Here is a 27,962-nt window from a genome sequence, read left to right as displayed (position 1 = left end):
TAATAATACTTTTCCAGTAGAATCTATGTGTATCAGTTGTCTTATATTTAAATTAAATATTTAAGGAATTATGGATATTTGGAAGTTTATAAGTTTGATCAAATATTATTCTAAATAATCTATTTTTTATCTGAGGGAATAATTAATTAAAATCGAATTAACTTAGTACAAACGTGTGGCGCCCATGGCGGCATCAACGATGGCCATGCCGCTCGCTAATCCGTGCTCCCGGTAGGATTCTATCTATTTTGGTGCAGACTGTCTAGTCTCTACTCGGATTTTTTTTAATTAGTAAATCTGTGTATCTGTTATTTAATTTTTTATTTTGATCTAGATATATTATGATATAATGGTGTATATTTTTCTTTTTCTCCGATTAATCTACATCATTATAATCTGAACCCACCATGATCTAACGGTACGTATTTTTTCTTTTTCTCTAATTAACGTGGTAATTTGTAGTCTTCTAATAATCTACACCGTTATAATATGCGCCCACCATGATCTAAGGGTTCACATTTTTTTTCTCCGATTAACGTGGTGATTTCTAGGCCCCAGAACGAACGTGGAGCCTCATTTTCGGGGTGTCTTTAACCCGCACAATTGCACGGCTAGCTTGTAATGTAATTTTCTTTATGTATATATAATAATAAATGTAATTATGATCATTTGCTACATTAAATTATATTAATTTTAGTTGGAACAGATGCGTAATTTACAAACATGGTTATTTAATAATTAAATAAAACAATCATCTGCAGGTGCATCGTCTGTTTATATCTCTAGTTTTACTTTGAACAAATACAGATTCGTTGTAAACATGGAAATTTGATGATTAAATAAAACATTCTTCAATATTTAAACAGCCTCACATGTATTAATTACCATTTCCGTTTGCGAGTGTGTTATCCGTTTGTATCCCCGTGTATGTATTTCGTAGTAAACACCGTTTAAATTCAGTTTTAAACATTTATTATCCAAATTACATAATTATAAATTAATAATTAAGAGAGACATTTCTTTTATACTTCATCTGCATATACTTTTTACTTTTTGGATATGTTAGACTCTTCGTTTTATTTGAAAATTTTGCAAATAATATTTTTATTGTTATTAGATGATAAATATGAATAATACTTTATGCGTGACAATTATTTAATTTTTTATATAAAATTTATAAATAAGATGGAGTGCTCGAATGTTGGATGCAGAAATAAGAAATTATGTATATATTTTTTAGGGACGGAGGTATTACTGGTTAAGTTTTAGTTTCATTATGTAATATCATTTTTTAGCTATGCATTTATTAGAGGCTGAACCATTGAATGCTTTGAGGCAATAAAAGAAGGATTTTGTGGTTGAGCGTCACCTTCCCTTCTTCACTTCTATTATTTTCTTCCAACCTCCGCTTGCCTATTGATTTTCCTCTAGATCTCCTTGAGTTCAGCAGGTCAGTGCCTTCTCCATCCATGAGTTGCCGCCCCCTAAAATTCACCTCAGCCATTGTAATCCCTCTGTAGGTTTTTGTGCTGGAGATCTTGAGGTGCTTCTAGGGTCAGATTCGTTTATGCAGCTACCGATCGATTTCAGCTGCAGATATGCGGCATGGGCTGCGAGTGAAGGTTGTCGATCTGGTTACCAAAGTGACCATTCTTGATGGTGAACCGGTACTCCATGGTGGCCAGCTCCCGTCGTTGCTTACCATTTATGTCTCTTATCTTCTATCCAGATTTGTGGTCTGATCTATTTGCTCTGTCAAAATGATGTTCTTTTTTTTTTACATCGGAGGATGTAGGTCTACAACTACTGATGTGCAGCAGCATCTGATCGATGGTGGAGGGCTCATCACGGATCAAATAATCAGTCCATTAGGTAAGGACTGAAGGGTTTTTTTTTTGCTTTATGGCCATTCGGCCGTGCAAGATGCGGCTAATAGAGATTTTTGCTTATAAATTAACTTTTATTGTAAAAATAGTTTTACTGGTTGTTGTCGAATAATTGGATTTCTTAATAGTATATACATAATTATCGAGCATACGTTCTTGTTATGCTTGTAGAAAACAGCATAGTAAACATATGTCTATATTACTTAGTACATGTTTGAGAACAGTAAGTCAATTTTCAAATATGGTTTTTGAATGAAACGATCATTGTTTTATGTATGAATAAGCAAGCTTTGTTTATGACTAAGAGGAGTTCTTATCAAATAAATCTTACTAAATACACCATTTGTCTCAAAACTTTAACATCATAAAAGAATTATAGTTCATAGTTAGAAGATCTCCTTGTACACAATGTTTCTGGCGACGTGTTAGGTCGTGGGTTAGGAGTGTTTTTCCTGGTGATCCTTGTTTCAATTGGTTTCATTTGTGTAAGAAGTCCAATAACATCTGCAATATTTAAGAGATTCAAAATTAAGTATTGGCAATACCATATTTTTAAAATAAACACATATACAATATATTTTACCTGATAGATGCTGATCTTTATTTGCTCGATCTTGTAATGTGTCGATGGTAGCAAAGTCAAAGTAATATTTCGGAAAAATTTCAACTGATTCTTTGACTTCTTTGACCTTCGTATTATATAGAAAAGTAATTTTAAGGTCATTGTCTACTTAACAATATTTTTGGGACTCTTGAACCTTAAAATTATTGAATATATAGATTGAACTCTCTTTGATCTTTGCTCTGTAGTTGTCTATCAAATTCTTCTATATAGTTGCATGAATAACATCTCCCTATAGATAAAACAGAGATGCAATTAGTATTTTTTTTGTAAAATATGCGAAATCGATTGTTTACATAAGAGAAGGGAAAAAACATGTTCATCCAGCAATATCATATCAAGACTCAATAGCTCATCTGTTACCAAATTTATTGAATCCCACAGTCTCATGACTTTAACTTTGATGTTCCATGTCTGTCCCCTAGTTGTTAGCTCACTTAACTTCTTGTATGCCATAACTATTTTACCTTTAATATAATAAAAAAGATAATCATGATTATTATATTGCTAATGAATTTTTAATCAATATATAAATAGGAACATAAGGAGACATGGCCAAATATACCAGGTATCTGACGCTGAAAGAAGGCTTAGAAAATCACCTGTAGCTTGGCTGCTACGATCAAAGTGTTTGGCTGCCTGGCGCAATAGCCGAACCTGCTTTACTCCGTGAAGATTTGATGACCTAGTGATCAAAGTGTTTGACTGCTTGGCGCAATAGCCGAACCTGCTGTACACCGTGAAGATTTGATGACCTGGTTTACGCCTAATGAGAGTTGATGAGGGAAAAAAGTAATCGAGGCTGTTGTTTTATAGTGCTTTTTTAACTTCTAATCGGACCATACTACGATTCGTATATAGTAGTCCCATCCGGTATCTAACTTAAAAGCAAACAGATACGTGCATGTGTGAGTCTCTATGGAGGTCTCACGTACGTACCAGATTTTTTAGCTTATTAAATCACAACCATCGATATAGATTTATCATAATCCAACGGTTATTTATTTTCTTATTTTTCTCCGATTAACGTGGGAATTTCTAGCCCCCAGAGCGAACGTGGAGCCAGATTTTTCAGCTTATTAAATCACAACCATCAATATAGATTTATCATAATCCAACGGTTATTTATTTTATTATTTTTCTCTGATTAACGTGGGAATTTCTAGCCCCCAGAGCGAACGTGGAGCCTCCTTTTCGGGCTGTCTTTTATATTATAATAGATAGATAGATTTAGAACATTTATTATAGGAGGGATAAAATAGTAAATAAGTTAAGAGGCTCTTCTAATCAATATATATTAGATCCTTGTTAACTCCGGTGTATTTTACTTGCAGTAGAATTTAATTTATATTGTTGATCTATTTTTATCAGACGGCTATAATTAAATTATAGAAATTTAAAGAGGTAATAACGTCTTTTTTATTGTGATCTTTATTGCCAAAAAGACAAAATTACAAAATACTACTAATCAATTAATTAACAAAGTATAAAAATATTTTTTTAAATCAACGAATGAGATTAGTTCTACTAATACTACCAGTAAAATGCACTAAAGAGCCCTATTCCAATACAGTATTAACATAAATCACATGCATGTGCGTTTGTAATAAGTTCCAAAATTTCCCCGTCCCTCCGCCACTAATTCGATCGCACCGACGCTGACGCTGACTACAATGAAAGATCTTATCTAAAGTTTATTTGATTTCTCCATTGATGCCAGCAAGTATTAGCAATCTGGTAGTAGCATTTAGCAACATCTGACAAACATGATCACAAGATTGCAATTCTAAATGTTTTCTCTTCTCACTATATGATCACATGATTCACAACTTGTCTCCTCACTTTGGCTGGATGTTCTCTTCGTCTGAAGCCTGTTTTGGAGCATGTTCAGGTTCACCAACCCTCTGCTCCTTCATATACTTCGTGACGGCCTCAGCGACAGCAGCTAAACCACCGATGCTAACGGAGGATGCCTTGCTCGCGTCTTCAACTTCGAATTCGATGGTTGATCGTATTACAGATGATTTGCCTGTCTTTCCGACGATCTCTAACCGCACGGCGTATCTCTGAAAGCCATGATCCAGAAAACCACCTTCTATCACCTCTGTCTCCTTGATGTAGTTTTCATTGTCGATTTTGGTGAACTTTTCTTTCATGGATCCTCCCCCAGGTATCCCTGGCAAACACGAACAAACCAAAACAAAAATTACAGCAACACCAAAGCAAAGAAAGAAAACCGAACAAACAGACGAAAAAAAAAGAACTTGGCTAAACTGAATCGTGTGTGTGTGTGTTCAGGTTCTAACCAGGAGCGAAGATGACACGAAGGACAGTTCCAACGCCACCGTCTCCTTCAACGAGCTCAACCTTGGAGAATACCTCAGGAACCAGGTGAGGGACGAGCTGGCCAACAAGTAGGCCTCCATAGACCTCCCACAGCTCGGCCGCGGGGAGCTCAGTCTCCAGCTCGTGGCAAACGCTCCCTTTCATTTCCTAAGCGGAAGCTGAAAAATCTGAATTGACCTAGTTCTAACTTCCCTCTATCTGAAGCTGATGTGCCGCAGTTCATCTGCTAGCTAACTCGTCTCCTGCCGTGTTGTGGTTATCTAGAGTGCAACAACCATGTTCGTTTGCTGATGACTTTTTCTCGATCTTAATACAACTATCCTGCAATGTTTGCCGATAAGGTGAAAATGGAATTTTTGTGGTTGCTGCAGCTCTTAAGCGTGCAGATATATGGCTAAAGCCGAGTCAGTGAATCTGACTAGTATAGCAGTATCCATACGACAATTCTGCGATGCAATCTCGCTTTCCTTTTGTTGTCGTAACTTTGTCCTGGTATGAATTATTGGTTCTGGCTATTCAACACTTCTTCATGTGAGTCGACGATAGCGACGCCGGCGCTGTGAAAACTAAGGTCCTGAATGCGTGGTGCTCGTGATTCGTTTCCATGATCATACTGAATCCAGGTGCGAGCAAGGATTGCAACGGTGCAAAAGTAATGTTGGACCGGAGCAAGTCTCAAAAATAATACGAGTAAAATAAAATAATAAAAGATAATACGTTAATGATTGATGTTTAATTTCGGTTATCAGTGCACAGGATGTTTGTGCAAACAGGCACAACGGTGAGATCATGTGTCACATTTATTTCTCCCGATACATTTGCTATTTCAAGTGCTGGGCTGAGCTAAGTTCTGCTTCTTGATGTACTCTGCGAATTTTTCTGCAGTCGCAGCCAAGGACGCGGTACTAACCATAGCTTGGAGCTCTGGACGCCCATCACTAATCTCGTACTCAACAGTCGATCTAATCACTGAAGTGTTGGGGCCTTTCCGGATGATCTCGAACCGGATCATGTACGAGAGGAAGCCCAGCTTCAGGATGTCGCCCTCGATCGCCTCTGCCTCCTTGATGTAGTTCTCGTTGTCCACTCTGATGAATCTCTCCTTGTAACTCTGCATTCCAGGAATTCCTACCAAGCGGCAGAACAGGTAAGATTACTGAATTACTGATACTCATCAGCCATCAAGACTCAATACTGGTTTGTCGTTGGACACTGTTATCATGCCTTTTACCAGTAGTGACAGTAGTGTTTATAAGTATATTAAATATTTTATTTGAAACTTTGGTAAAATATATTCATACAAAATTATTCAAAAATTATATATTTAAGTCTAGTTGTATCTTTCTGCTACACATACATACTACTAATACTACTAATATAGTATAATAAAATTACATCAGTTAGATCCAAATTAATGGACGGCTCACAATTATCTGAGGGTATCTAAGAAAATCCTTCTTGTTTCTCAGTGTCTCACCCGGAGGGAATGTCAGCTGCACGACGGTGCCGACGCCGCCGTCGCCGCTGACGAGCTCGACCTTGGCGAGGATGTGGGGGAGCAGCTCAGGCAGCAGCTCGGCGGCGCGGAGCGTGCCGTAGATCTCCCATAGCTCGGCGGCCGGGACGTCGGTCTGCAGCTCGTGGCTCTGGCTTCCTTTCATCGCTCTGCCTCTCACACTTGTGCTTCAGAATACTCTTGTGACAACTGACAACCAGCTAGCTATCGAATGAGTGTTAATATAGACGATGCGATCGAGCCAGGCTTTGCTTACTTAGAATCTCCAGGATCGAGATGCTATGTATGATGGCAAGAATGAGACGTGGTGCTGTTCTTGTCTGCAGCTTTGGAATCTCCTATCTCAGAATCGTTCTGTCTGAAAGAAATAAACCTCTCTTGCAGGACTGGAATGCCGACAATTCGGTGCAGTTTGTTGCGACTTGCAGGCACCTATATTCATATTGCTGTTGGGTAGTGACGAGAGCTATGAATAATCCATGATTAGTCTGCTTTGTGTTATTCGAGTGCCTGATCCGTCCTCTCCACTTAATCCGAACTGTAATGATGCTTGTACTATGTGTAGTATCATACGCAGATATGCCTTGAGATGGAGTTAAAAACGTTTGATTTATTCGCTGCCAGGGAGATTTCAGATTTGTGCTCCATTCGAAGATTTGGTCTAGCAACCTAGCGGTCGGAATTCAATGTGCTTTCAAGGGCTTCTCTTATTGGAGACATCGACGAAATCCTAAACGCTAGGGGACCAAATTCCTTTATTTCTTGCTTTGTCTCGTTTTTTTTATTAAAACCTGTACTATATATATCGTGAGGTGTAACAAGTACTAACACAGACTTCTTTTGTTAGTAATTGCAATTTATGCCTTATGTTATCACAGTTTTGCTCTAACTTCATTATTTCCCCAATATTGTTTCCGGTTTTTTCCGGCTTTTGCATGCACGTTTTCCAAACTAATAAACCATGAGTTTTTTCTTAAAAAATCATATATAAAAGTTTATCATTTTATATTTAGAAAGTATATTTTTTACTGATATATTAAAAGCATATAGTCTTTTATTTTACATATTTGATAAAAAACACAACCTCTATATCATACTTAAATCAATATTTTTATTTAATTTGAATAATTTTAGCATTATTACATCTTAAAACACCACCAATAACCTCTTCGGTACACATCGTGGCTTTAAAACATTGGCTTTACCTCCTCGACACTAATAAACTTAACTTATCCGTCTATCCATCTATGTGCACGACGAAATCTTTACCAAAGAGGTGGCTAGACGTGTCTAGAAAAGAGGGTTGGAAGACAAAATCATTCGGACTAAATAAAAAAATTAGTTTAGTATGGTCTTGAGTGAAATTTTGGTAATAAATGATGACCCATTTTTTTTTTGTGTAGTAAGATGATCGGCACGATGACGTAGGTGGACGGACCGCGGCTAGGCCCGGCTTTCTTTCGCGTCACGGAGCTGACGGTGACGCAGGCACGTAGCAGTCAGCACCGCCGGCGATACGACACGAGATGGCCCACGGCCCACGAGGCAAGCACGTGAGGGGAGGGCCAACTCGTACGCACGCACGACGCACGAGTGGCCCCCTAGCGGCACCACGGTACACCGTACACGATTTTTTTAAAAGAAACTAATTTTATTTAATAAATAATTTATAAAACTATATTTTAAATTTAAAAATTTACATATCTAACCTTCCCGCTGTGATGACGTGACAAACGGTGGAAGAAAAACAAGAGAGATGATAACGCGGTAACACCTCTCACATATGGTCTCCTAGATAGAAGAGGTCAAGAGGATGACAGTGACCACTGGACCATCCAATAGCTTGTAATTAAATAATTACATACGTTATGCATATATGTATTAAATCGCTGTTCAACTTCAATCGTCCATTACATGGTTGGACCTTTCTGAGTGCGCACATTTTTTCAATTTGCCCTCTTGCCAAGCGACAAGGGGCTAAACCATAAAAATACCTAGCAGCTGTTAGCAGCCCTCCTGCCGTCTTATCACGTCATCTTTCCGTCATCTAGGAGGGCGAGGAGGTTAGATTTTTAAATTTTGAAAACGAAAATATAGTTTTTTATATTATTTATTAAATAAAATAAAAAATTCCACCGTACACCACCCCGGTTCCCCGCTGACTGGGCTGTTAAACTCATGGGCTTACTAGGCCTAGCCGCTGATGTACTAACTAGCGGGCCACGGCCCATGAGAAGTCAAGAGAGAGCCAGACCCAGAGAAGCTGCTGAGGGCTGAGCTTGACCAGTGCCGTACTGCCGTGCGCTTGGGAATCATCGGTCAAAGCCTGAAAAAGGAGAAAAACACACACACACACACAAACATTAGTCAAGGCAGCAACTGCCCTCTTTTTTCAAAGGCGAAGCCTGAAACAGTTGTTTGTTCGGTAGGTTTTTTTCTATGCAGGCATAATTGCGTATTAAGTGGATTCTTCACCAAATTAACGACCGAATCATTTTCTGAAGCCTCAAGCCGCCTGCGTCGTCCAGGGGACCGATGTATGATCACTAAATTAAATAGAAAATAGTATTGTGTACGTAGCAATGGTAGCGTAATAGTGTTCTGACGACATCTGTTATGTCTAGTTAGTTACTTGTCTTGGGAGACCAAAACATAGACGCAATTTGAATAAGCATATTTATCAGCCATGCGTATTATATATAAAAAAAAACAGTCTTCGCAGTGACATCACAGAAATAGACGACGCTCGGAAGGTTCATTGGTCCTAGTAATTGGGGGCTGCTTGCCTGCTCTGTGACACACTCTGGCAGACGATGATAATAAGCTACTAGCTAGCTATCTAGGCAACATGAAATTAATTGTTATCTTATGAAGAAAGTACATTAGTCAATGTTCGGTTTCGTCGAAAATATGGAAAAGGTGGTGACAGAGTTTTAGGTGATTGTTTCGATCAACAGCTAACCTTTAATTTGATTTATCTATGTCTGCGAGGAGATCGACAGCCTTCTGATTTATCTCCGAATTCATCACAGACGTCAGGATGTGTCTGGATTCATGTAGCTGGTCTTTTCTGAAAGCTCAGAACTGCATGCACGTTTTCATGGGTATCGGTGTTTATACATAGACACACGTATACATCTCGTTTATTATATACAGTGTGGCCACTTGTCACCTGCCCTACGACAATATGCGATGTGCAGGCTGTGCGTGTGAGCCGTAGCATGCAAGATAAATCATATCTGGCCTTACGTCTGAGAGGATCTCTCCGGCAACTGCTCTCCTTGACTTGCAACCACAACAACAACAACAACATTCAGAAACTTCAGTAGCAGTACTAAAGCTACGTACTGACGACAGCGACAACGAAAACGAGAACACGCAAGTTCTTGTCATGCACGACGTATATGGCATGCCATGGCTGCAGATTGCAAGCTTGTGCATGCACAATTAAACCTAGTACGCCACCTTGCTCCATTGATCCTTTATAAATAGCTGCGCCACCTTGCTCCATTAACCTAGTACGCCACCTTGCAGATTGCAAGCTTGTGCATGCACAATTAAATCTTGTTGTCTTGTGCCGCCTTCTGCTCCTCGTCTTTGTCAGCGAGCGATCGCCGTCTTTAATTCAGCTAGGTAGTGGTACGTGTAGCTGCGACTGCTATGGGTAGGTCGCCGTGCTGCTGCCACGACGCCGGCGTGAAGAAGGGGCCGTGGACGGAGGAGGAGGACAGGGCGCTGGTGGAGCACATCAAGAAGCAGGGCGGGCACGTCGGCAGCTGGCGCAGCCTGCCCAGGGCCGCCGGCCTCAACCGCTGCGGCAAGAGCTGCCGCCTCCGGTGGACCAACTACCTCCGCCCGGACATCAAGCGCGGCAACTTCTCCGACGAGGAGGAGCGCCTCATCGTCCGCCTTCACGCCGCCCTGGGCAACAAGTACGTATCGGATCGGAGTTCCCTTCCTTCCTTCCGACCACCGCGAGCGCCGCCGTTTTCGATCTGTAACTTTTTTTTCTCCCGTGTGTTCTCGTCAGGTGGTCGACGATCGCGACGCACCTGGACGGCAGGACGGACAACGAGATCAAGAACTACTGGAACACCCACATCAAGAAGAAGCTGCTGCGCATGGGAATCGACCCCGTCACCCACCAGCGCCTGCCACCCGACCTCCTCCTCGTCGACGGCGGCCTCGCCTCCCCTCTCCTCCCGCCGCCGCCGCCGCCGCCGGGGGCGCTCCATCCGCTCCTCTCGGCGGTGGCGAGCCTCGGAAGCCTGGACAGCACGCTGAGGCAGTTCCAGCTGTTGCAGCAGCTGCTGAGTGCCATCAACTCTAACAACGACGTCGCCGCTGGTCTCATGGGCATGGCCAACCTAGCCGCAACAAACGCCATGGTGAGCCCAACCAGCACCGTCGCAAACCACCAGCCAAGTTATCTCTGTGATGTCCCAAGCTTTTCAGGGCAAGACATGGCGGAGCAGCAACGACTGAGCAGCAGTGATACTACGGCTCCACCAGTGCTCATTAGATCAAGCGCTGAACCAGTTGATCATCAGTGCTGCAATGATGCAGCATTGGTACCTGAAACTTATCCACAGGGAGTGACAGCCATTGTTGACTGGCAGATGCAGGAATTTTCCAACTTGGAGCCCCTGGACCTGGAGCTACCTAATCTATGCTCTCTCGAGAGTGATCTTGATCCTTTCTGGAGGACATACTAGAAGCAGCTTCCGTTCATAAACTTCTCATGCGCGATAAGGAAATGCTTGGTAGTGATGTACATAATCTACACACAACTTAGCTTCTTGTTATCAGAAGATCATTGACTGTTGTCAGAGTCCAGGCTTCAGACTTCAGACATCATGATCATCCCTTTGTATTGAAATTTTGATTTTTGTAACATACGTATGTCGATTTGATTAATGAAGTTCAATCATTGGGTGAGATTCGGTAGTCCATATATATATATACTGCAATACTTCCTTCGTTATCTTTCAGTCGCGTCGACCTTCTGAAAGTTTACTTTGAGTGTTTGACCATGTACTCCCAGGTTTTTATATTTAACATCCTTGACATTTTAATCTATGTTTGACTATTTTTCTTATTAAAAATACGTGATTATTATTTATGTAATTGTCATTTGTTTTATGAATTTTAAGCTCAATTTATAATTTTGCATATTTTACCCAAATAATTTGAATAAGATGAGTGATCAAACCAATATTTAAAAGTCAAAGGAGTCAGACATTAAAAATCGGAGAAAAGACTATATACATGCTAATATTATGCTTTAGTAGTTATATAAAACATATAGCTAAGATGTTTGAACTGTTTTGATTTTGTTGTTCGGAAATTTTTGCATATAATTAAATTAGTCTTTCAATATAAAACCCAGGGTATAGTGATTTGTCATGAGCAATTTATCAACAACACTATGATTCCAATGATTAAAAAAATATGTTGTGTGCTGGACTTAGGATCTTAGATAATCAAACTCCTTGCTGAAAAAGGCCAGTTGCTGATGGATCGGCTTTAGGAACAGAGCTTGTCTAGACCATTACTGTGTGCAATAGGTTCCAATGAGTTCTTTTCTCTGAACACCATTGTTATTTTTGTTGCCACACTAGTTGCCTAGTTGGGCTAGTTCCATGTACTTTATTATTTTCCCTTTTGATTGAGTGGAAGAGCTCTTGGTCTTTTCCTTCAAACGGAAAAAGATGGATCGACTTTCGTTTTAGCAAACGAGTTTATGTATATCATTATCACCATTTTATATATTGTCCATGTTTTAACTGATTCAACATCCAAATAAAACCACTCAGGTTGAAAAAGACTTTATCTGTTGTTGAAAATGCTAGTTATGCTGTTCATGACAATGTCATAATGGCTCTATCAACTGTACAATACCATAATTACCTCAAACAACTTGAACAATTGGTTGGAGTAGGAAGTTACTTTGTGGGGGTGAAGAAGATGGAGGTGAAGGCGACGCCCGTGTAGAGTACAAGGATTAAAAATCATTAAAAAGAATATACTGCCGGATGATCCAGGTCCTCCTTGATGTAGCAAGGTAGGAGTGTCTTGATTATTAATTATTTTTGTAATTATTTTTATTAAAATTGGGCATATGTATATTAATTTTGTTTGTAATATATATTGTCTTGACTTATATATCTTTTTTGAAAAGGATTATATATTTTTGCAGCATCTAAAAAATCACTCAACTAAGTTGAAAAATGGTTTATGAATTGGTTAAAATGTTGGTGATGTTATTGTCCATGACAGTGTTAGAATGGTTCTGTCAACTATGCAATAGTATACCACATTAATCTCCCTCAAACATGTTGATTAGTTGGAGTAGGAAGTTGCTTTGTGGGGGGTGAAGAAGGTGGAGGTGAAGCTGACAGACTCTCTCTGAAGAAACAGTTTACGATCTCGGATCAATACAACGACACATCATATCGCTTAGATCGATCTCAGTAGGGAGTCAGTTCGGAGTGCCTGTACAGCTATTTTCTACTCCAGTGACGAACTCAACAACGACATGGCGTCCCGATCGATACCCACATGGCCACATTAGCAACAAATTAACGCTCGGGATTGGTTAGCAGTTAGGTGAGTAAAAGGTTTGCCCGGGGTTTGAAGCCATTGACAGCACGTCCCTGAAGAAAACATGAAAGATGCGAGTGAAATGTAAATCCGAGTGATCATTGAGAGCCATTCTGGTTGTGGACTTTCTAGAGCTTCTGGGAGGTCCTTCGCGATGCCGTTTTAGAGGACAGGGACTGCACGATTTTTTTATGCAGAAGGTAAAACGAACTCTCTTGACTTTTGCATTCCAGTTATCTTATCCATGCACGAAAACTTTGCTAGAGTTGAAGAGGAAATCCTTGTGAATAATTATGATCTCGTCGGACTTTTGTGTCTCCTTTTTTATTTTACAAGTGAAATGGTCGAGATCAGTGATGTATATGAAAGATCCAATTAGCGTCCATACTTTAAACTAAGTGTACCTGATTATGTGAAGAGTGGAGTTAGTTACATCATACCAAATTCAGTATTCAATAGATCCACCACGTTAATTAACTGGAGTTAACCACTAAAATGGTCATATCTGATAATCTGAACATGAAGTTTCCTAATTGTACATCTATGTCAGTGCTAGTATACTCCTACTTCCATTTCTGCAGTATACATATATAGTACAATAATACGTACGTACATCATCCATCCATGCATTTTTTTTTATACATACGCATGTACAAATGATGGTATGACGGTGACACCTCTATTGCAGGGCCGAGTCAACCTGTGAAAGTTAATTGCTGTCTGCTGATATATTAATATTACACTCCTAGTTAGACCGTGTTCTTTATATGGGTGAGAACAAACCAAGTAGCTCATGTATCCCATCATCTATATTGAAAATAAATGATCTTTATGAGAAAATACGCTCTAGTTGATCATGCAACTCGTCGTGCAAAAATAGATGGTCATCCAAATTAAAAAGATGTCATCCAAATTTGGATGTTCTCTCCTCCATACATATTTCTACATCCAATCACAAGAGGAGAGAATACTATCAATATGAGAGTAGATGGTTGTAAAATATTTAATAAAATAAATATGGATGATGTATTATGGATGATCTTTTGGAGTGCAAGGTGATATGTATGGAGGATCTTTTTTTGATCGATGGTCATTCAAATTGTCATATAGATGATCATATATATGAGCTGATAGGTTTGCTCTTAGTAACCGGGTAGCAGCGGATTAATATTTGATTAATTAATTATAAACTATAAAAAACTTAAAAAGTAGGTTGATATGACTTTTTAAATAATTTTTATTGTATCGTTTAACCGTTCGAGAAACTTAGCGTGAAAAACGAGTAAATTTGGATTAATAAACTAATCAAAAGAACGCGGGCAACTTACTCGTCCAATAAGCCCACAAACTGCTAAAGGCTTATATACATATGAACACGACCAAACGGAGAAGATTCTACCATAAACTACCCTCTGTCGGTCTGCCACCACAGAGCTGATTATCAGCGCCAATCATCGAACCAGCCATTTTTTTCACCGTCGAGTACAATTATTAACTACACCTAATTAAGTACTTAACATTCACAGTTGCTGACTGGATCAGTGTTCGTGCGTAAAGGGAGCCGCACCCGGGTGTCGTTTTCCGGTCGTTAACGTGAAGGCGTCGCACGTCGTCGCTGCTCACCGCATCCGCATGCAGGCCGAAGAAAAAAAACGGTCGGCGCGTGACGCCGGCGGGGGCGACGGCGACGGCCGGCAGCGCCCTCGCGCGCCCCGGCGAGATTTCAAGCCGCGTGTACCGAAGCGCTAGCTCGCGCGACGCCGACGTGCAAACCAGACCACTACGTACGTACGAGCGACGGATGTGCCGGATCCGGATGCGTGTCGGGGGGTGTGGTCGGAGAGGATGCTGTTCCTCGCCGGGTGTTGTTCGGAGAATGTTTTATTTATGTAATGGGCACGGTTTTTCCGGCCGTCAGGTGAGGTCAGGGTCTCGTGCCGCGACTTCGTTTGGGGATTTCGCTGTTGATTTTTAACCGGAAGAAATCTGACTAGCGTTCCATATAATTAGTGCATCCCATCTAACAAATAATTATTGCTACTAACTTCTTCCTGAAATAAGACTATTTTTCAGTTTTTTATACAATGTTTTAGCTATTCGTCTTATTTGAAATTCTTTTGTGATTAATATCTTTGTTCTTACTAGATGATAAAACATGAATAGTACTTTATGCGTAACTAATTTTTTAAAGTTTTTTACAAATTTTTCAAATAAGACAAATGGTCAAACGTTGGACATGAAAAAATGAAAAATGAAATTATTATGAGACGGAGACGGTACTTGCTAGTTTGTTTAATATAGAATGAGAATAAATCAAACAATTCAATCAATTTTTGATTTTAAAGTTGATTATATTCGCTTTCTAAACATCTGATTATAAAATTATTGGAATGATCAAAATCATATGAATTATGTGTAAATAATTATATTGTGCTATAGATACTTATATTTTCAGAACACATGGACTAAAGATTATATTGGTTATCTCTATATTTATATGAATACATATATAACATATATATTGATATATCGATAAATCAACATAATATTAAAACATAAATAATATAAAACTATATATTGACATGCATAAATCTAAATAAGATAAACACATATTATAATATATAAAACGAACATAAAATATTTGCGATAAGGCAGGTGATGCTGATCGTTGATCAGCGACATTGCTTTGTGGTTAGGTTCGCGTACGAGAGCAGCCGGTCGCCGGTACCCTTCTATCAGTCACGCCCGGCCGGCCTGCCGCACGTCACAGCTGAAATTACTCGCTTTCAGCCTCAACAACGCTCACCAAAGATTAGGGCCTTTTCAAAACTTTCAAGTGAAACCACCACGTAAAGCCTCTGGTGGGGGTCACAGCCCGAAGGCGAAAACGCCGTGCCAAGCCAGGCGAAACAGTAGGAACACGAAAATGTGAAGCGTCTTCGTCATGATCTCGATCGGCCGATACAGAAAGAAAAGGCGCTCTCGCGATTCAACGGCAGCTCACAGTCCGGCCATGGCCATGGCCATGCCGCCGGCGCTGGCACGGCCGGCCGTGTTGATTGACCAGCAGAGCGACGTTTTTTTGCTATATATCTATTTATAGTATAATTATAGCGTGATTATAGTGTAAATAGTATATAATTATAGTATAGCTAGTATGTAATTTTAATGTGACTGAGAAAGCACCGTCAGCACAAGCTAGGCGCCAAAAAAGGCCTGGCACTCTTTAATGTTGCTAGTAGCTTGGGAAGTTTGGAACGAAAGGAACCGCAGAATCTTCAGGCACCAAGAACTCCCGGCGAGCAGTCTTTTGGCAAAAATAGGAGGCCAGAACATGGGACTTGGCAGGAGCGAAACACATCGGTAGTTGGCTTGCCTTATAGTTTCCTCGGCCGATTCTGTAAATTGTACAGTTTTTACTCCATCTCTACCCAATGAAATTGGCAGCTCGCCGATTCATTCAAATTTTTTTTAAATGTGACTATCACTAATATATCTATATATTATTTATATGTATGAGACTTTAATATACTAGTTAGGCTGCGTTCGCCACCCCAAGTTAGCTAACTAAGTCTCCCTTGTTTTTCGCGCGCATACTTTCCGAACTATCAAACGGTGTATGTGTTGCAAAAATTTTATATAGACAAGTTATTTTGAAAAATCATATTAATCTATTTTATAATTTTTTTATAATTAATAATTAATTAATTATGTACTAATCTATTACTGCGTTTCTGTGCCAGGGCATAAGTTAATTTATGCGTGCATACCGAACGCGGCCTATGAGTTAATTTGTAACTTAAATTATAGTTGCACTATAATAAATGTACTAAAATTATATTTACAAATTTTTATGAATGAATCATCCGATTAATATACAGCCAGTCCAACGGAGCAAACTATTTGATTGACAGATTATTTTTATTTAAGCAATTGACAAGTACTCCTGTAAACCCGTAGAACAAATGCCATCTAGCGAAGACAAGACCTGCACAACCCACCAAATGTTATTGGGCTTGGTCAGCAAACAATCAAAATCGTTTCGGCCTAACCATTCACGCTGGTGGGCTGCATGAAATCGAAATTTGTGCTGGCTCAGTAAATACGGACTGAATTTAAGATGGAATAAGTAGATACCTCAACTTATCGCATAGTCTGTTTTTCATCCTTGGACCATAAAACCGGATATAACTGGTCCCTGAACTATCAAAACCGGTGCAAAATAGGTCCCTCGACAGTTTTGAAGGCGGTTTTGACTGACTTGACGCCAATATGGCTAGTTTGACTAGCTCTTCATCCCATGTCGCATTGACATGACGCTTACGTGAAAATTATATATCAAAAATATAGTGAGCCCACCTATTAGCTGAGAGGGGAGAAGGAATAACATGTGGGGCCCACGTGGGCCCCACTATATTTATTTCTTTTGGGTAGCTAACTGTGGGCATACGTGGGCCTGTCATTTTTAAATCATTTTTTGTGTGTAGCTGACAGGTGGGCCCACTGCTTTTTTGATATATAATTGTCACGTAAGTGTCATGTCAATGCCACATGAGACGGAAATTTAGTCAAACTAGCCATGTAGGCGCCAAGTCAGCCAAAACCGCCTTCAAAACCGCCGAGTGACCTCTTCTGCGCTGGTATTGACAGTTCATGGACCGATTGTATCCGGTTCTGTGATCCAAGGATAAAAAATAGACTGGATGATAAGTTGAGGGACCTCAAGTGGACTTATTCTATTTAAGATTGAATCCAATTAAGTCCCATAAAATATGGGCCGCACTCGAAATCCAGTGGCGCCTCAATCCCGTTATTGGGCGGCACATAATCGAAATCCCGCTTAGGTCCAATATGGGCCTCAGGTGGGCCACATTGGACAAATGGCCCAATGGGTGGACCCACATGTCAGTGCAATGGTCTCATCTCCACGTCACGGCCTCTGAAGATATGGGCCCACATGTCGGGAACGCCCTTCTCCATTTCACCCGCCACTTGAGCTTAAAACCCTCTCCCCTCTCGCGCCGCCGCCGCCGCCGCCGCAGCAGCAGCAAAACCCTAGTCTCCGCCGTCGTCGTTCCCTCTCGCCGCCTCGCGATGGCGTCGTCGCAGGGGCTTAAGAAGAACTACCGGTCCGACCGCTCGCTGCAGCAGTTCTACACGGGCGGGCCGTTCGCCGTCGGGAGCGCCCCCGGCAGCGGCGAAGGCGTCGACGCCGGGGCGTTCCTCGCGTGCGCCTGCGGCGGGGAGGTGCGCGTGGTGTCCGCCGCCGACGCGTTCGCCATAGGTGAACCGATCGAAGGCGAGAACGAGGCCGTCACGGCGCTCGCGCTGTCCCCCGACTCCCGCCTCCTCTTCGCCGCCGGGCACAGTAGGCTTATCAGAGTCTGGGACCTCGCGTCCCGCACCTGCACACGCAGCTGGAAGGTATTTTGCGTCTGTGATAACTCGATGTGTTATGTTGGTGATTTCATTTACTCTCTCGGTCTCTCCAATTCGAATGATGTGCGAGGGACACGGTGAATTTGCCTTACTTCAGCAATTTCATGCGAATCAAACTTGCTTCCATGAAAGTATTTTGACCTTTATTCGCCGGACGCTATGTGCTGTGAACTGTTCTTATTGTGAATTATTATGACACAATACAAACTAAGGTTTCGCAAACCTCTCTATTTTCTGGATTATGTTGCGCATCACTTTATTGTTATGCATGTGGAACTTGATGTGATGGTGGGAAATTGGGAATGCACTGCATTACCTTTTCCCACCCTCTCCTCTTGTTAATGCGATCCCAATGATGTGCCTCAATCCGTCACTGATTGTAATGCTATACATATTAATGACTGAAAACATTTGGTACAGTGCTCAACCAATTTTTACCAGTTAAATGCGCCCCCCCCCCACCAAAAAAAAAAAGTCTTGGCTTCAGTAAGAACTGTTAACTTCATAGAAAGTAGTTCACATAAGTATATATAATTATGTACATTCGTATGTTTTTCCCTGGTATAGCATGTGAGATAAGCTTATGTATTTTTCTTGTGATGTACAGGGGCATGATGGTCCTATTAGGGCCATGGCCTGCCATGCTTCTGGTGGGTTGCTTGCAACTGCTGGAGCAGACAAAAAGGTGTGCGTTTGGGATGTTGATGGTGGGTTTTGCACACATTTCTTTAGAGGCCACACAGGTGTTGTGACAACAGTAATGTTCCACAAAGATCCAAAACGTCTTCTGGTAAGTAGTACTGATATGTGAATATCCATCAATTGAAAATGGTCTTTGATTTTGTTAGATTAAGCCAGTTGGTTTCCAGAATTATATGTATTTGGTTCAATGTTATCTTATCGTCCGATTAACCGCGATAAAATGTCCTGATTGGTCCCCTGACTCCGATCAGGGCTATTCACTCGATCAGCTCAATCTGAAATCTGATCGTCTGATTAACCATCGATCAGTCATGAATAATTGTCTGATTAGGCTAGGTGTCCATTAATTTCAGTACAAGTTTTAGGGTGAATGTGAAGTTGGGCCTCGGCAGTATTGAGCTGTCCCATTCTCCATTGGGTTTAGTACCCAATAATATGGATATGGGGCTAAAGTCTGGAGTTATGGATGCTTCACAGATCAAAACTTACAAATAAGTGACTATCTTGCCATCAAATATTATAGTATGATTGCTTTCTATGCAGTATGCACTATATAATATATATGCCCTGGTATATGCAGTATCGTTTAGCTTCGATTAATCGACCTGATTGACCTTATCAGGGCCATGGCAATCAGGGTTGATCAGGCAATCAGATAACATTGATTCGGTTTTAAAGATATATTTCCTTCATGTTGTCTATCCACATTTTCATTGATCTTCTATTCTTGGTACTATTTGTTTGATATCTAGTTATTTTCTGGAAGTGAAGATGGCACTGTGAGAGTTTGGAACCTTGAAAGCAAAAAGTGTGTCGCTGTGCTGAAGGAGCATTTCTCAGCAGTGACATCATTAGCCTTGTCCGATGATGGACAAACATTGCTTAGTGCTGGGAGGGATAAGGTATGTTTGAGATACTGATTCTGTTAGATATATAAAAACGTGCTATGTGGCAATGCCTGTCATGTACCAGCAATACTGTAGATGTTGCCTATGATGCCTCTGTTATAAAGTTTTATGTTCATATTTTTCTTTGAGCTAGCATATGCTTTTATGATGTCAATTGTCTTTTTTTCACTATCCAAGCTATCATCAGCTCTTTTGGTTTTGTTAGAAGTCTCAGAGCTAGAGAGAGAAATATGGGAGTTTCAAAATCAGCTGGTGTTGATTGGAAGTAGCTCTTTGAATGCATCTATGTACATAAAATATGCTCTTTGAATGCATCTATGTACATAAAATCACCCACTGAAAGAATGCGAGTCAATCTATAATAAATTCCTAGGCTTTATAACACCATGGTAGGTTTTAGCTGTTCTTATTCACAAGTTTAATAAAGAGATCACATAGGCTAGTTGTTATCGTTCTTTTCATTTGTCTAGATAATTCTGGTAGGCTAGACTTTCAGAGTTATTTATATACTCCACTATATTCTTTTTTCCCTGTCTGGAGCCGCCAACAGTTTTGAGTTTGTATGGACCATCTGCAGATTGTGAATGTGTGGGATGTTCGTAAGTACAACTCAAAGAAGACAATACCAACATATGAGATGATAGAAGATGTTTCCTTCATTGTACCAGGAAGTAGCTTATTGTCTCATTTGGGTGAACTGGTAAAAGCAAAGGGAAAAACAGATGGTTATTTTCTTACAGTTGGTGAACGTGGGGTTGTGCGCATCTGGTGCTTGGAAAGGTACATCAGTCATTGCATTTATAGTTCCATGATATTTTGTGTAGCTCAGGACTGCATGAAAGTGATGGCTTCTATGGTCATTCCACAGCGCTCATTGCATATTTGAGCAGCAATCATCCGACGTAACCATTAACGCAGAGAATGAGGAGTCTCGAAGGGGTTTTACATCTGCAATTATGTTGTCAAATGACCAAGGATTGCTATGTGTAACTGCTGATCAACAGTTTTTGTTCTATTGTCCTACGAGAACTGATGGAGGGGGCTTCCATCTGAACCTATACAAACGCCTAGTAGGTTATAATGATGAGATTCTCGATTTGAAGTTTGTTGGGGAAGATGAACAACATCTTGCTGTAGCCACTAACTTGGAGCAGGTGAACTACCCCTAAATAATCTTAGTACAGTTCTTGTGGACTTGTATATTTTAACTTTCTCAGGTTATTTCCTCCATATGCAGGTCCGCGTTTATGACATTGCATCCATGTCATGTTCTTATGTGCTGTCTGGCCACACTGAAATTGTTGTTTGCATTGACACCTGTGTCTCTGCCTCTGGGAAGACACTTGTTGTAACTGGGAGCAAAGATAACACCGTAAGTGCAATGCCCTGTACTGGCTGATTAGCTATATTTTCCTGTATTTTTTTTTCATTTTTGCAGTGTGTTTTCCCGTGTTGCATTTGACTTTTGTATTTCACAGGTGAGGTTGTGGGACATGGAAAGGAGAAGCTGCATAGGTATTGGTAAAGGGCATCTGGGAGCTATTGGTTCTGTTGCCTTCTCAAAGAAATCTAAGAATTTTTTTGTTAGTGGAAGCAGGTTAGTTTGTGAATTATTTCTTTTCCATTTTAGCTATAGTGGTATTCACTTCTTATGTTTGTTGTGTGCCAATAGCTATGAAATGATGTTGAGCTATTGACCAATCATTACATTCATTTCCTCTGGTTATTCATATTTCTATGATGCATCGTGAAAGCATACCTAGATGTCACTCTTGTGAGATTACTTGAGTCCTGGGATGCCATATTTTGGTTTGATTCTCCATGTGCATGAGTGGAGAGTGTTCCGATGATATCCAGCTTAGCCTTTGTAGCAGAACTATTCATGGAGTCTTGAGCATTAGTTTTGAGAATAATAGTTCCATTTCTCGTGTAATACTTTCAAGTGTTTTATGGCTGACTGCTCTCTAAAATCACGGTGATGTTATTAGTGATCGGACCATAAAGATATGGAGCTGGGATGATACACTCGATGATGTTGACAGTGAAGTTCCACTCAAAGCAAAGGCTGTTGTAGCTGCACATGACAAAGATATTAATTCTCTGTCTGTCTCACCTAATGACGGCCTTGTTTGCAGTGGTTCTGAGGTTAGATTGTAGTATGATGTACTTAATGGTTGTACAGTGTTTATTTGGCTTAAAACATTGATCTTGTCATGAGATCTCATTGGCTTGTTTCTGTAGGACCGTACTGCATGCATATGGAAACTTCCAAACTTAGTGTCCTCTGTTGTCCTTAAAGGGCATAAAAGAGGCATTTGGTCGGTTGAGTTTTCTCCTGTCGAGCAGTGTGTCATTACATCATCTGGTGACAGGACAGTCAAAATATGGGCTGTTGCTGATGGTTCATGCTTGAAGACATTTGAGGGCCATACATCAAGTGTTTTACGAGCATCATTCCTTTCGCATGGGACCCAGTTTGTTTCTTGTGGTAAGAAATAGGGCAAATTCTTTAAGGTTCTTCTAGAGGGAGAAACTTTATTGACATTATTCTTTCGATATTTCTTGTAGGAAGTGACGGTCTTGTGAAACTATGGACCATCAAAACAAATGAATGCATTGCTACTTACGATAAGCATGATGGGAAGGTATTGATCGATCGGCTGCACTGTTCTATTTTTCATTGAAAATTCTAGCAGTAGATCAGCCTCTTTGCCTCTTATTACTACATTCCAGTATGTGAAAGTGCAATCTCTGTCTAAGTTGAGGTTCAAAACACTATCTATGGAAGTATCTTTTTTCAGGCTGAATGTTTAAGGTGGATCTGATTATGAATTACTTCGACAGGTTTGGGCGCTGGCTGTTGGCAGGAAAACTGAAATGCTTGCTACTGGTGGAACTGATGCTGTTCTTAACCTTTGGCATGACTGCACCGTGGAAGATAAGCAGGAAGATTTTCGTAAAAAGGCAAGTGTTGTGCTCTATTATTACTTTCAGTGCAGTGCTTCTTGTAAAGACAGATATGAGAATTGTGTCTGTTACCGTGTTCATCATATTGTCCGAAGATGAATTTAGTAATTAATTACGATCTTGGGTACAACATTCTTTTTTGTCTGCCCACCATATCCTTTTGGCTTTGTTGATCTTTTTCCTTGTCACTTCCAAATCTGCTGCACTTGTTTGTTTTTACAAGGCTGCCTCTTGCTATGATAGCTTTGGGATCTATACAGAAATATGTCTACAGGTTATATACTTGCAACACTAATGGGTATCCTCCACTGTTACAGGAGGAGGAAGTTTTGAGAGGTCAGGAATTAGAAAATGCAGTATCAGATGCTGACTATGCAAGAGCAATACAACTTGCATTTGAGCTTAGAAGGCCCCACAGGCTTCTTGAGTTATTCTCGCAGCTTTGCAGGTACTTATCATCCTTTATTGAAAGTCACTTGTTTTTCTTTGATAACAAATTGATATATTACTTGAATGTGCAGGAAATCTGATCCAGAGGACCCAATAGAAAGAGCCCTTCTTGGTCTTCCAAAGGAAGGGCTCCGCTTACTTCTTGAGTATATCCGGGAATGGAATACAAAACCCAAGCTTTGTCATGTTGCACAGTTTGTGCTTTTTCGGGTTTTGAGGAGCTTGCCTCCCACAGCTATCCTGGAGGTACTTCCTTTCCACCCTTTCAGAGTTGTCTAAGAGTCCATGAATAATATTCTATAACAAATTTCACTCTTTTTTGAGTCATGTCATTTGCTTGTGCAGATAAAGGGCATCAGTGAGGTTCTTGAGGGACTTATTCCATATTCGCAGAGGCATTTCAGCAGAGTTGATAGACTAGTACGGAGCACATTTTTACTGGACTATACCTTGACCCGGATGTCTGTTGTAGATCCAGACATAGATGAGGGCACTACCAGAGACGACACAAATGGCTCATCCGTGGAGAATGGTGAAATTGCACAGGCGGAGCCTGATGCGTTGGTAACAGAGAACTTGCAAAAGTCGGGAAAGAAAAGAAAATCAAGCAAATCAAGCAAAAAAGGCGGTAAGAAGGTGAAGATCGCGCCCACTGGGGACAGTAATGATGTTGAGGCTTAAACATTTAATGACCCGCTGTTCTTTGTTATTCACACAACCAATTTTGTAGCAGCTGTTTTACTCCCATTCTGCAGCATGGATCACATGTATTACCTTTGTACAGAATGCATTACTTCGAGTTAGAAAAATCTGGCTTCTTTCAGGGCATGCAGAGTGAGAGTTATCCGTTCCAAATTTCTCAGCTTTATAATGGTGCCTACAGTTGAACTTCAGGAAGTTACTGTCAATGCTAGGTGATGCCATCTTCAACGTTGGGTTCGTTGGCCTTGGTTATTTTCCATGCATATGTAAACCATGTATGGCAGTGGCACGGATGCGGTACCCACCCAATACAGTTGGTTGCACCACTAGTAATTGTTGGATCTGCGATCTTGATGTCGGCTTGCTCTCTTCATAATTCCCGTCCTTTGTCATCTGGCAGAAGTTTTTTATGGTTTGGTGGAATGTTGCAGCTTTTGACGTGCTCTCGTGTTTCGTGTGCCCACAAATGAGTTAACTGATATAGGCTCCGTTGTTTACCACCTAATAATAAGATAAGTACTTTCTCTATATCCAAAGCATGCTTGTGCGAAAATTTTCTATATAGAATTTATTTTAGAAAAATCAATCATTTAACTTTTTAATGTTTAATTAATCATATGCTAATCATATTTCTTGTTTTTTTGTTGTTTTGTGTACTAATTAGTTAGTTTTAACTTATAAAAAGAACGCGCCAGTAATTTATGGAACTGAAAGTGTATTTGCTACGTTATTGCTCGTTCGGTTTACATAGCATACTTCCAATGGCTTTTGGGTGGTGAACGTGGTGTTACACTGCAGATATTGTGTTGCTTTCCCGCACAAGTTACTGCTGTTGTTTTGTTGTGAAAATGTTGTGCGAATATGCAGGGCGTTCTAAGAAAAAGATGCCTTTTAAGCCTATCAACATCGGCAGGGATATGATCCAGGGTCCCTCTAATCTGGTAGTGGTATGCAGCTGAGGAATGCCAACTTCCCCGCACGATATTCCACTCAGGATACCAACACCAAATCTCTTCTTAGAAGTTACAACACAGGAACTATCCTGCAAGAGTTTTTTATTATTATTATCTTTAAAAAAGTATCTTAAGTTATCATATTTTTTATATAAAAATTTTGTACCTGAGTTTCAATATATCTTTAAGATTCTAGAATTTTGCACTAAAATTTTTAATATCGTCCATCCTGCAAATCTTGTACTTATGTTTATGTCCATCTTGTTCTGGTAAAATGAACACAAAAATTTTAAAAACAAGAGAAAAATTTGTGTGGCATACAAAATTACCCTGCTCTATTAAGCAAGAAAGATCATGTGCCCACTGGACAAGTCTGAGCTTTGAAAGCTGCACCTTGTCACTTTGTATAACGCAAATTGCAAAAACTTGGAACTTTAACTTGGCAGCTGGTAACAACAGGGGGTGCGAACTACAAAGCCTGGTCCATAAACACCATCAGAGTATGTAAAAAAAATTATATGCTTACCGATCTAGGGCTGGTCCACACAAAGGACTAAATTCCATGTCTGTCTATGTCCAACGGCTGGTATAACAACGTGTCATTGTATAATCTCAGCAGCAGCAGCAGCAGTACATGTGAGCAAGAATGGACCACCTAACCAAAGGAACTACATAGGACGAGTACTAACTACTCTTCTCTAACAAAATGGACTCATTGATAATAATGATATGGAAAATTATATGCTTTTCCACTGGCAAATGATTGGTTTTATGTATGCTTTTTCACTGGCAAATGATTGGTTTTATGTATTGCTATCGATGAACGAGAGTTCTATAAAATACTATCGTATAAGAGGATTTGTTCCTTAGAAGTGCAATATAAGTTTAAGGAGTACTTCATGTATTGCATGGGAAAAACAGTTGCACGATGAATTCGCAGAGCTTACAAGTCAATAGAAAATTATAGAATTGATAGTTTGTCGATGGTTAAACCTAAAAAAAATTCAAATAATATTGATCACCTAATGATACTAGAATACAAATTTCGTATCACAAAAAAGATCGGCGAGTTGCCAGGGCAATCATGTTACTTAGCTCCAAAAGCAATAGCAACTGCCGTCTCATATAATGACATAGCAAAACTCATTGTTCATTTAAAACCGTAGTGGCAGTTTCACATGGCAATTCTCGGTGTTCATTCGAAATCGTAGGACCCGTTTTCGCTTTCATTCTAGATGAAACTGGCATTTTTTTTCCTCTATTCCAATCTGCTGAGCAAAACGGATTTCACGTTTCTGCATTTGGGATGAGCAAAAGGCCAGCTGCCACTCCATCAGAGTATCAGACAACAGAGGTGCCGACTTCGACAGCAGCATCCCCGATGATTAAGCTCGCCCACACTCCACAGCGTGGTTACCTTATCTCGAGAACCAATCAAACAAGCTGATCTGCAAACTAATCTTGTTTTTAGTCTGACCACCACCGGGTGATTTTGACCGGAGCTGTGCATGTGCATCACAGTGTGGGTGTTCAGTAATTTAAACGGCAAGGCACACATGAGTTGAATGGTCCCTGAAACCAGCCTTTGATGCAGGATTAAACTGATGAGTAGCCTACTTACCACATAACAGTAGGATACAGGAGTAGTACACTATCACCTTGAGATCAAACTCTGGATCTTCAGCAAATAACTACTGCAAGTTGATCTGCAGAGACCGGAGTTATTGGATGACATTAGTGATGTGTCCATTGCATTTAAAGGGTTTGCAGCAAAGAGACTTTTTCTGCAGATCAATGGCTGTCTGATCTTCTGATGTCTCACATACTCGCACTTTCTTGCTGTGGCTAATCAGAGATAAACAGTAAAGCCTGTTTCCTATCATAAACCGGACAACCTTTTTCCCAGTTTGATGTTGTTCAGCATGACAAAGTACATAACTGCTCCTCTCCGTGAAATCTGCAAGTGTTCAAACACTTGTGGTCATATCTTTTTTTTTTCCTGAACCTCTGATCCATTCTGATCGTGCAGCACATGCAGAGTGGAATTTCTCTCTCGTTTTGCCGTTCGGCAGAAGGTGCCAGTGGCAGTTAGCGGTTAGCTTAGCTGAGTGCGTGGAGAGTGGTGGGTACCTGTAAACTAACACATGGAGGAGGCCCGGCCGGCGCGGCGAATCCAACGAAATAAACAAGAACAGCAGCAGGAGCTAAAAACTGACCGATCTGACGAAATAAACAAAATCAAGCAGGGGCTCAAGACCGACCGATCCATCATTTAGCTCCCATGTGATGTGGTCTTTGGAGAGAGGATCAAGATCAACTAACCGTTTAACTGCTTAAGCAATTTTCAAACCTCAAATAATCGCAAGATCATGTGGCCTCTTCCATGAACATGATGCAGTGAACAAAAAGATGTGAACATTTCCTGTTCGTTTCATCCAAAATTCAATCCTTTTTTGGATTGGAACGTAGAAAACTTTCGCTGGGCAGATTGTAATGGGGTTAATCAACACACGCATAATGAGAAAAACCATTAATATATAATTAATTAAGTACTAACGGTTGTAAACTTGAAAAATTGATTAATTTGGTTTTTAAAACAACTTTCAAACATTGATTTTTATGGAAAACATATTGTTTATCTTCGAAAAGCGTACGCAGAAAAAGAAAAATAAAAAGCGAATGCGGCCGCTCTCTTTGATGCTGCTGCTGCTGGTAATGGTGGCCAGCAAAACGGCGAGTTGGCGACCATAGCCACACACAGCCGTGCAGGGGTTAACAATGGCGATGTGCCGATGTGACCGACCACTTGTACCAATCTACGCACTAATCACAAAGTTGTTAAGACGCCACAGACGGATAAACAAATGA

At 40.4% G+C, this 27,962-nt stretch overlaps 4 protein-coding genes and 1 long non-coding RNA gene across 5 annotated transcripts; 3 read left to right on the top strand and 2 right to left on the bottom strand.

Annotated features, from left to right (window-relative positions):
- The first annotated feature begins 1,351 nt into the window (after positions 1-1,351).
- LOC107304089 lies at positions 1,352-2,020 on the top strand. Its single transcript, XR_001550083.2, has 3 exons — positions 1,352-1,450; positions 1,521-1,667; positions 1,796-2,020. It is a non-coding gene; the product is annotated as an uncharacterized LOC107304089 (long non-coding RNA).
- A 2,266-nt stretch (positions 2,021-4,286) lies between these two features.
- LOC102700983 (norbelladine synthase-like) lies at positions 4,287-5,198 on the bottom strand. Its single transcript, XM_006652667.3, has 2 exons — positions 4,815-5,198; positions 4,287-4,684 (listed from the first exon to the last, which is right to left on the bottom strand). Exons 1-2 carry the CDS (start codon positions 4,996-4,998, stop codon positions 4,347-4,349), a joined length of 522 nt encoding a protein of 173 aa, XP_006652730.1. The 5' UTR covers positions 4,999-5,198; the 3' UTR covers positions 4,287-4,346.
- Positions 5,199-5,569: 371 nt separating this feature from the next.
- On the bottom strand, positions 5,570-6,705 carry LOC102700702 (norbelladine synthase-like). Its single transcript, XM_006652666.3, has 2 exons — positions 6,332-6,705; positions 5,570-5,982 (listed from the first exon to the last, which is right to left on the bottom strand). Exons 1-2 carry the CDS (start codon positions 6,513-6,515, stop codon positions 5,681-5,683), a joined length of 486 nt encoding a protein of 161 aa, XP_006652729.1. The 5' UTR covers positions 6,516-6,705; the 3' UTR covers positions 5,570-5,680.
- A 3,325-nt stretch (positions 6,706-10,030) lies between these two features.
- On the top strand, positions 10,031-11,217 carry LOC102701354 (transcription factor MYB1). Its single transcript, XM_040523634.1, has 2 exons — positions 10,031-10,302; positions 10,401-11,217. Exons 1-2 carry the CDS (start codon positions 10,031-10,033, stop codon positions 11,083-11,085), a joined length of 957 nt encoding a protein of 318 aa, XP_040379568.1. The 3' UTR covers positions 11,086-11,217.
- A 6,744-nt stretch (positions 11,218-17,961) lies between these two features.
- On the top strand, positions 17,962-24,656 carry LOC102701078 (transducin beta-like protein 3). Its single transcript, XM_015836073.2, has 14 exons — positions 17,962-18,397; positions 19,020-19,202; positions 19,867-20,016; positions 20,600-20,802; positions 20,891-21,176; positions 21,260-21,394; positions 21,501-21,619; positions 22,011-22,167; positions 22,264-22,510; positions 22,591-22,667; positions 22,867-22,986; positions 23,307-23,437; positions 23,511-23,685; positions 23,785-24,656. The coding sequence occupies exons 1-14, from the start codon at positions 18,068-18,070 to the stop codon at positions 24,118-24,120; spliced, it is 2,649 nt and encodes an 882-aa protein (XP_015691559.2). The 5' UTR covers positions 17,962-18,067; the 3' UTR covers positions 24,121-24,656.
- Positions 24,657-27,962: the final 3,306 nt, after the last annotated feature.

This window comes from Oryza brachyantha, chromosome 4 (genome assembly GCF_000231095.2).
Source record: "Oryza brachyantha chromosome 4, ObraRS2, whole genome shotgun sequence".
NCBI classification, from domain to species: Eukaryota; Viridiplantae; Streptophyta; class Magnoliopsida; order Poales; family Poaceae; genus Oryza; species Oryza brachyantha.
The sequence above is the reverse complement of the archived record's forward strand: the minus strand, read 5'-3'. Positions and strand labels throughout refer to the sequence as shown.

Bases quoted from the DNA above. Each gene is read 5' to 3' on its own strand.
- LOC102700983 (XM_006652667.3), bottom strand. From the start codon at position 4,998: ATGAAAGGGAGCGTTTGCCACGAGCTGGAGACTGAGCTCCCCGCGGCC. The intron at 4,685-4,814 runs GTTAGAACCTGA...CGTGTTTGCCAG, and splicing joins TCGTGTCATCTTCGCTCCTG to GGATACCTGGGGGAGGATCC.
- LOC102700702 (XM_006652666.3), bottom strand. From the start codon at position 6,515: ATGAAAGGAAGCCAGAGCCACGAGCTGCAGACCGACGTCCCGGCCGCC. The intron at 5,983-6,331 runs GTGAGACACTGA...GCCGCTTGGTAG, and splicing joins GCAGCTGACATTCCCTCCGG to GAATTCCTGGAATGCAGAGT.
- LOC102701354 (XM_040523634.1), top strand. From the start codon at position 10,031: ATGGGTAGGTCGCCGTGCTGCTGCCACGACGCCGGCGTGAAGAAGGGG. The intron at 10,303-10,400 runs GTACGTATCGGA...TGTTCTCGTCAG, and splicing joins CACGCCGCCCTGGGCAACAA to GTGGTCGACGATCGCGACGC.
- LOC102701078 (XM_015836073.2), top strand. From the start codon at position 18,068: ATGGCGTCGTCGCAGGGGCTTAAGAAGAACTACCGGTCCGACCGCTCG. The intron at 19,203-19,866 runs GTAAGTAGTACT...TTTGATATCTAG, and splicing joins AAGATCCAAAACGTCTTCTG to TTATTTTCTGGAAGTGAAGA. The intron at 22,987-23,306 runs GCAAGTGTTGTG...CCACTGTTACAG, and splicing joins AGGAAGATTTTCGTAAAAAG to GAGGAGGAAGTTTTGAGAGG.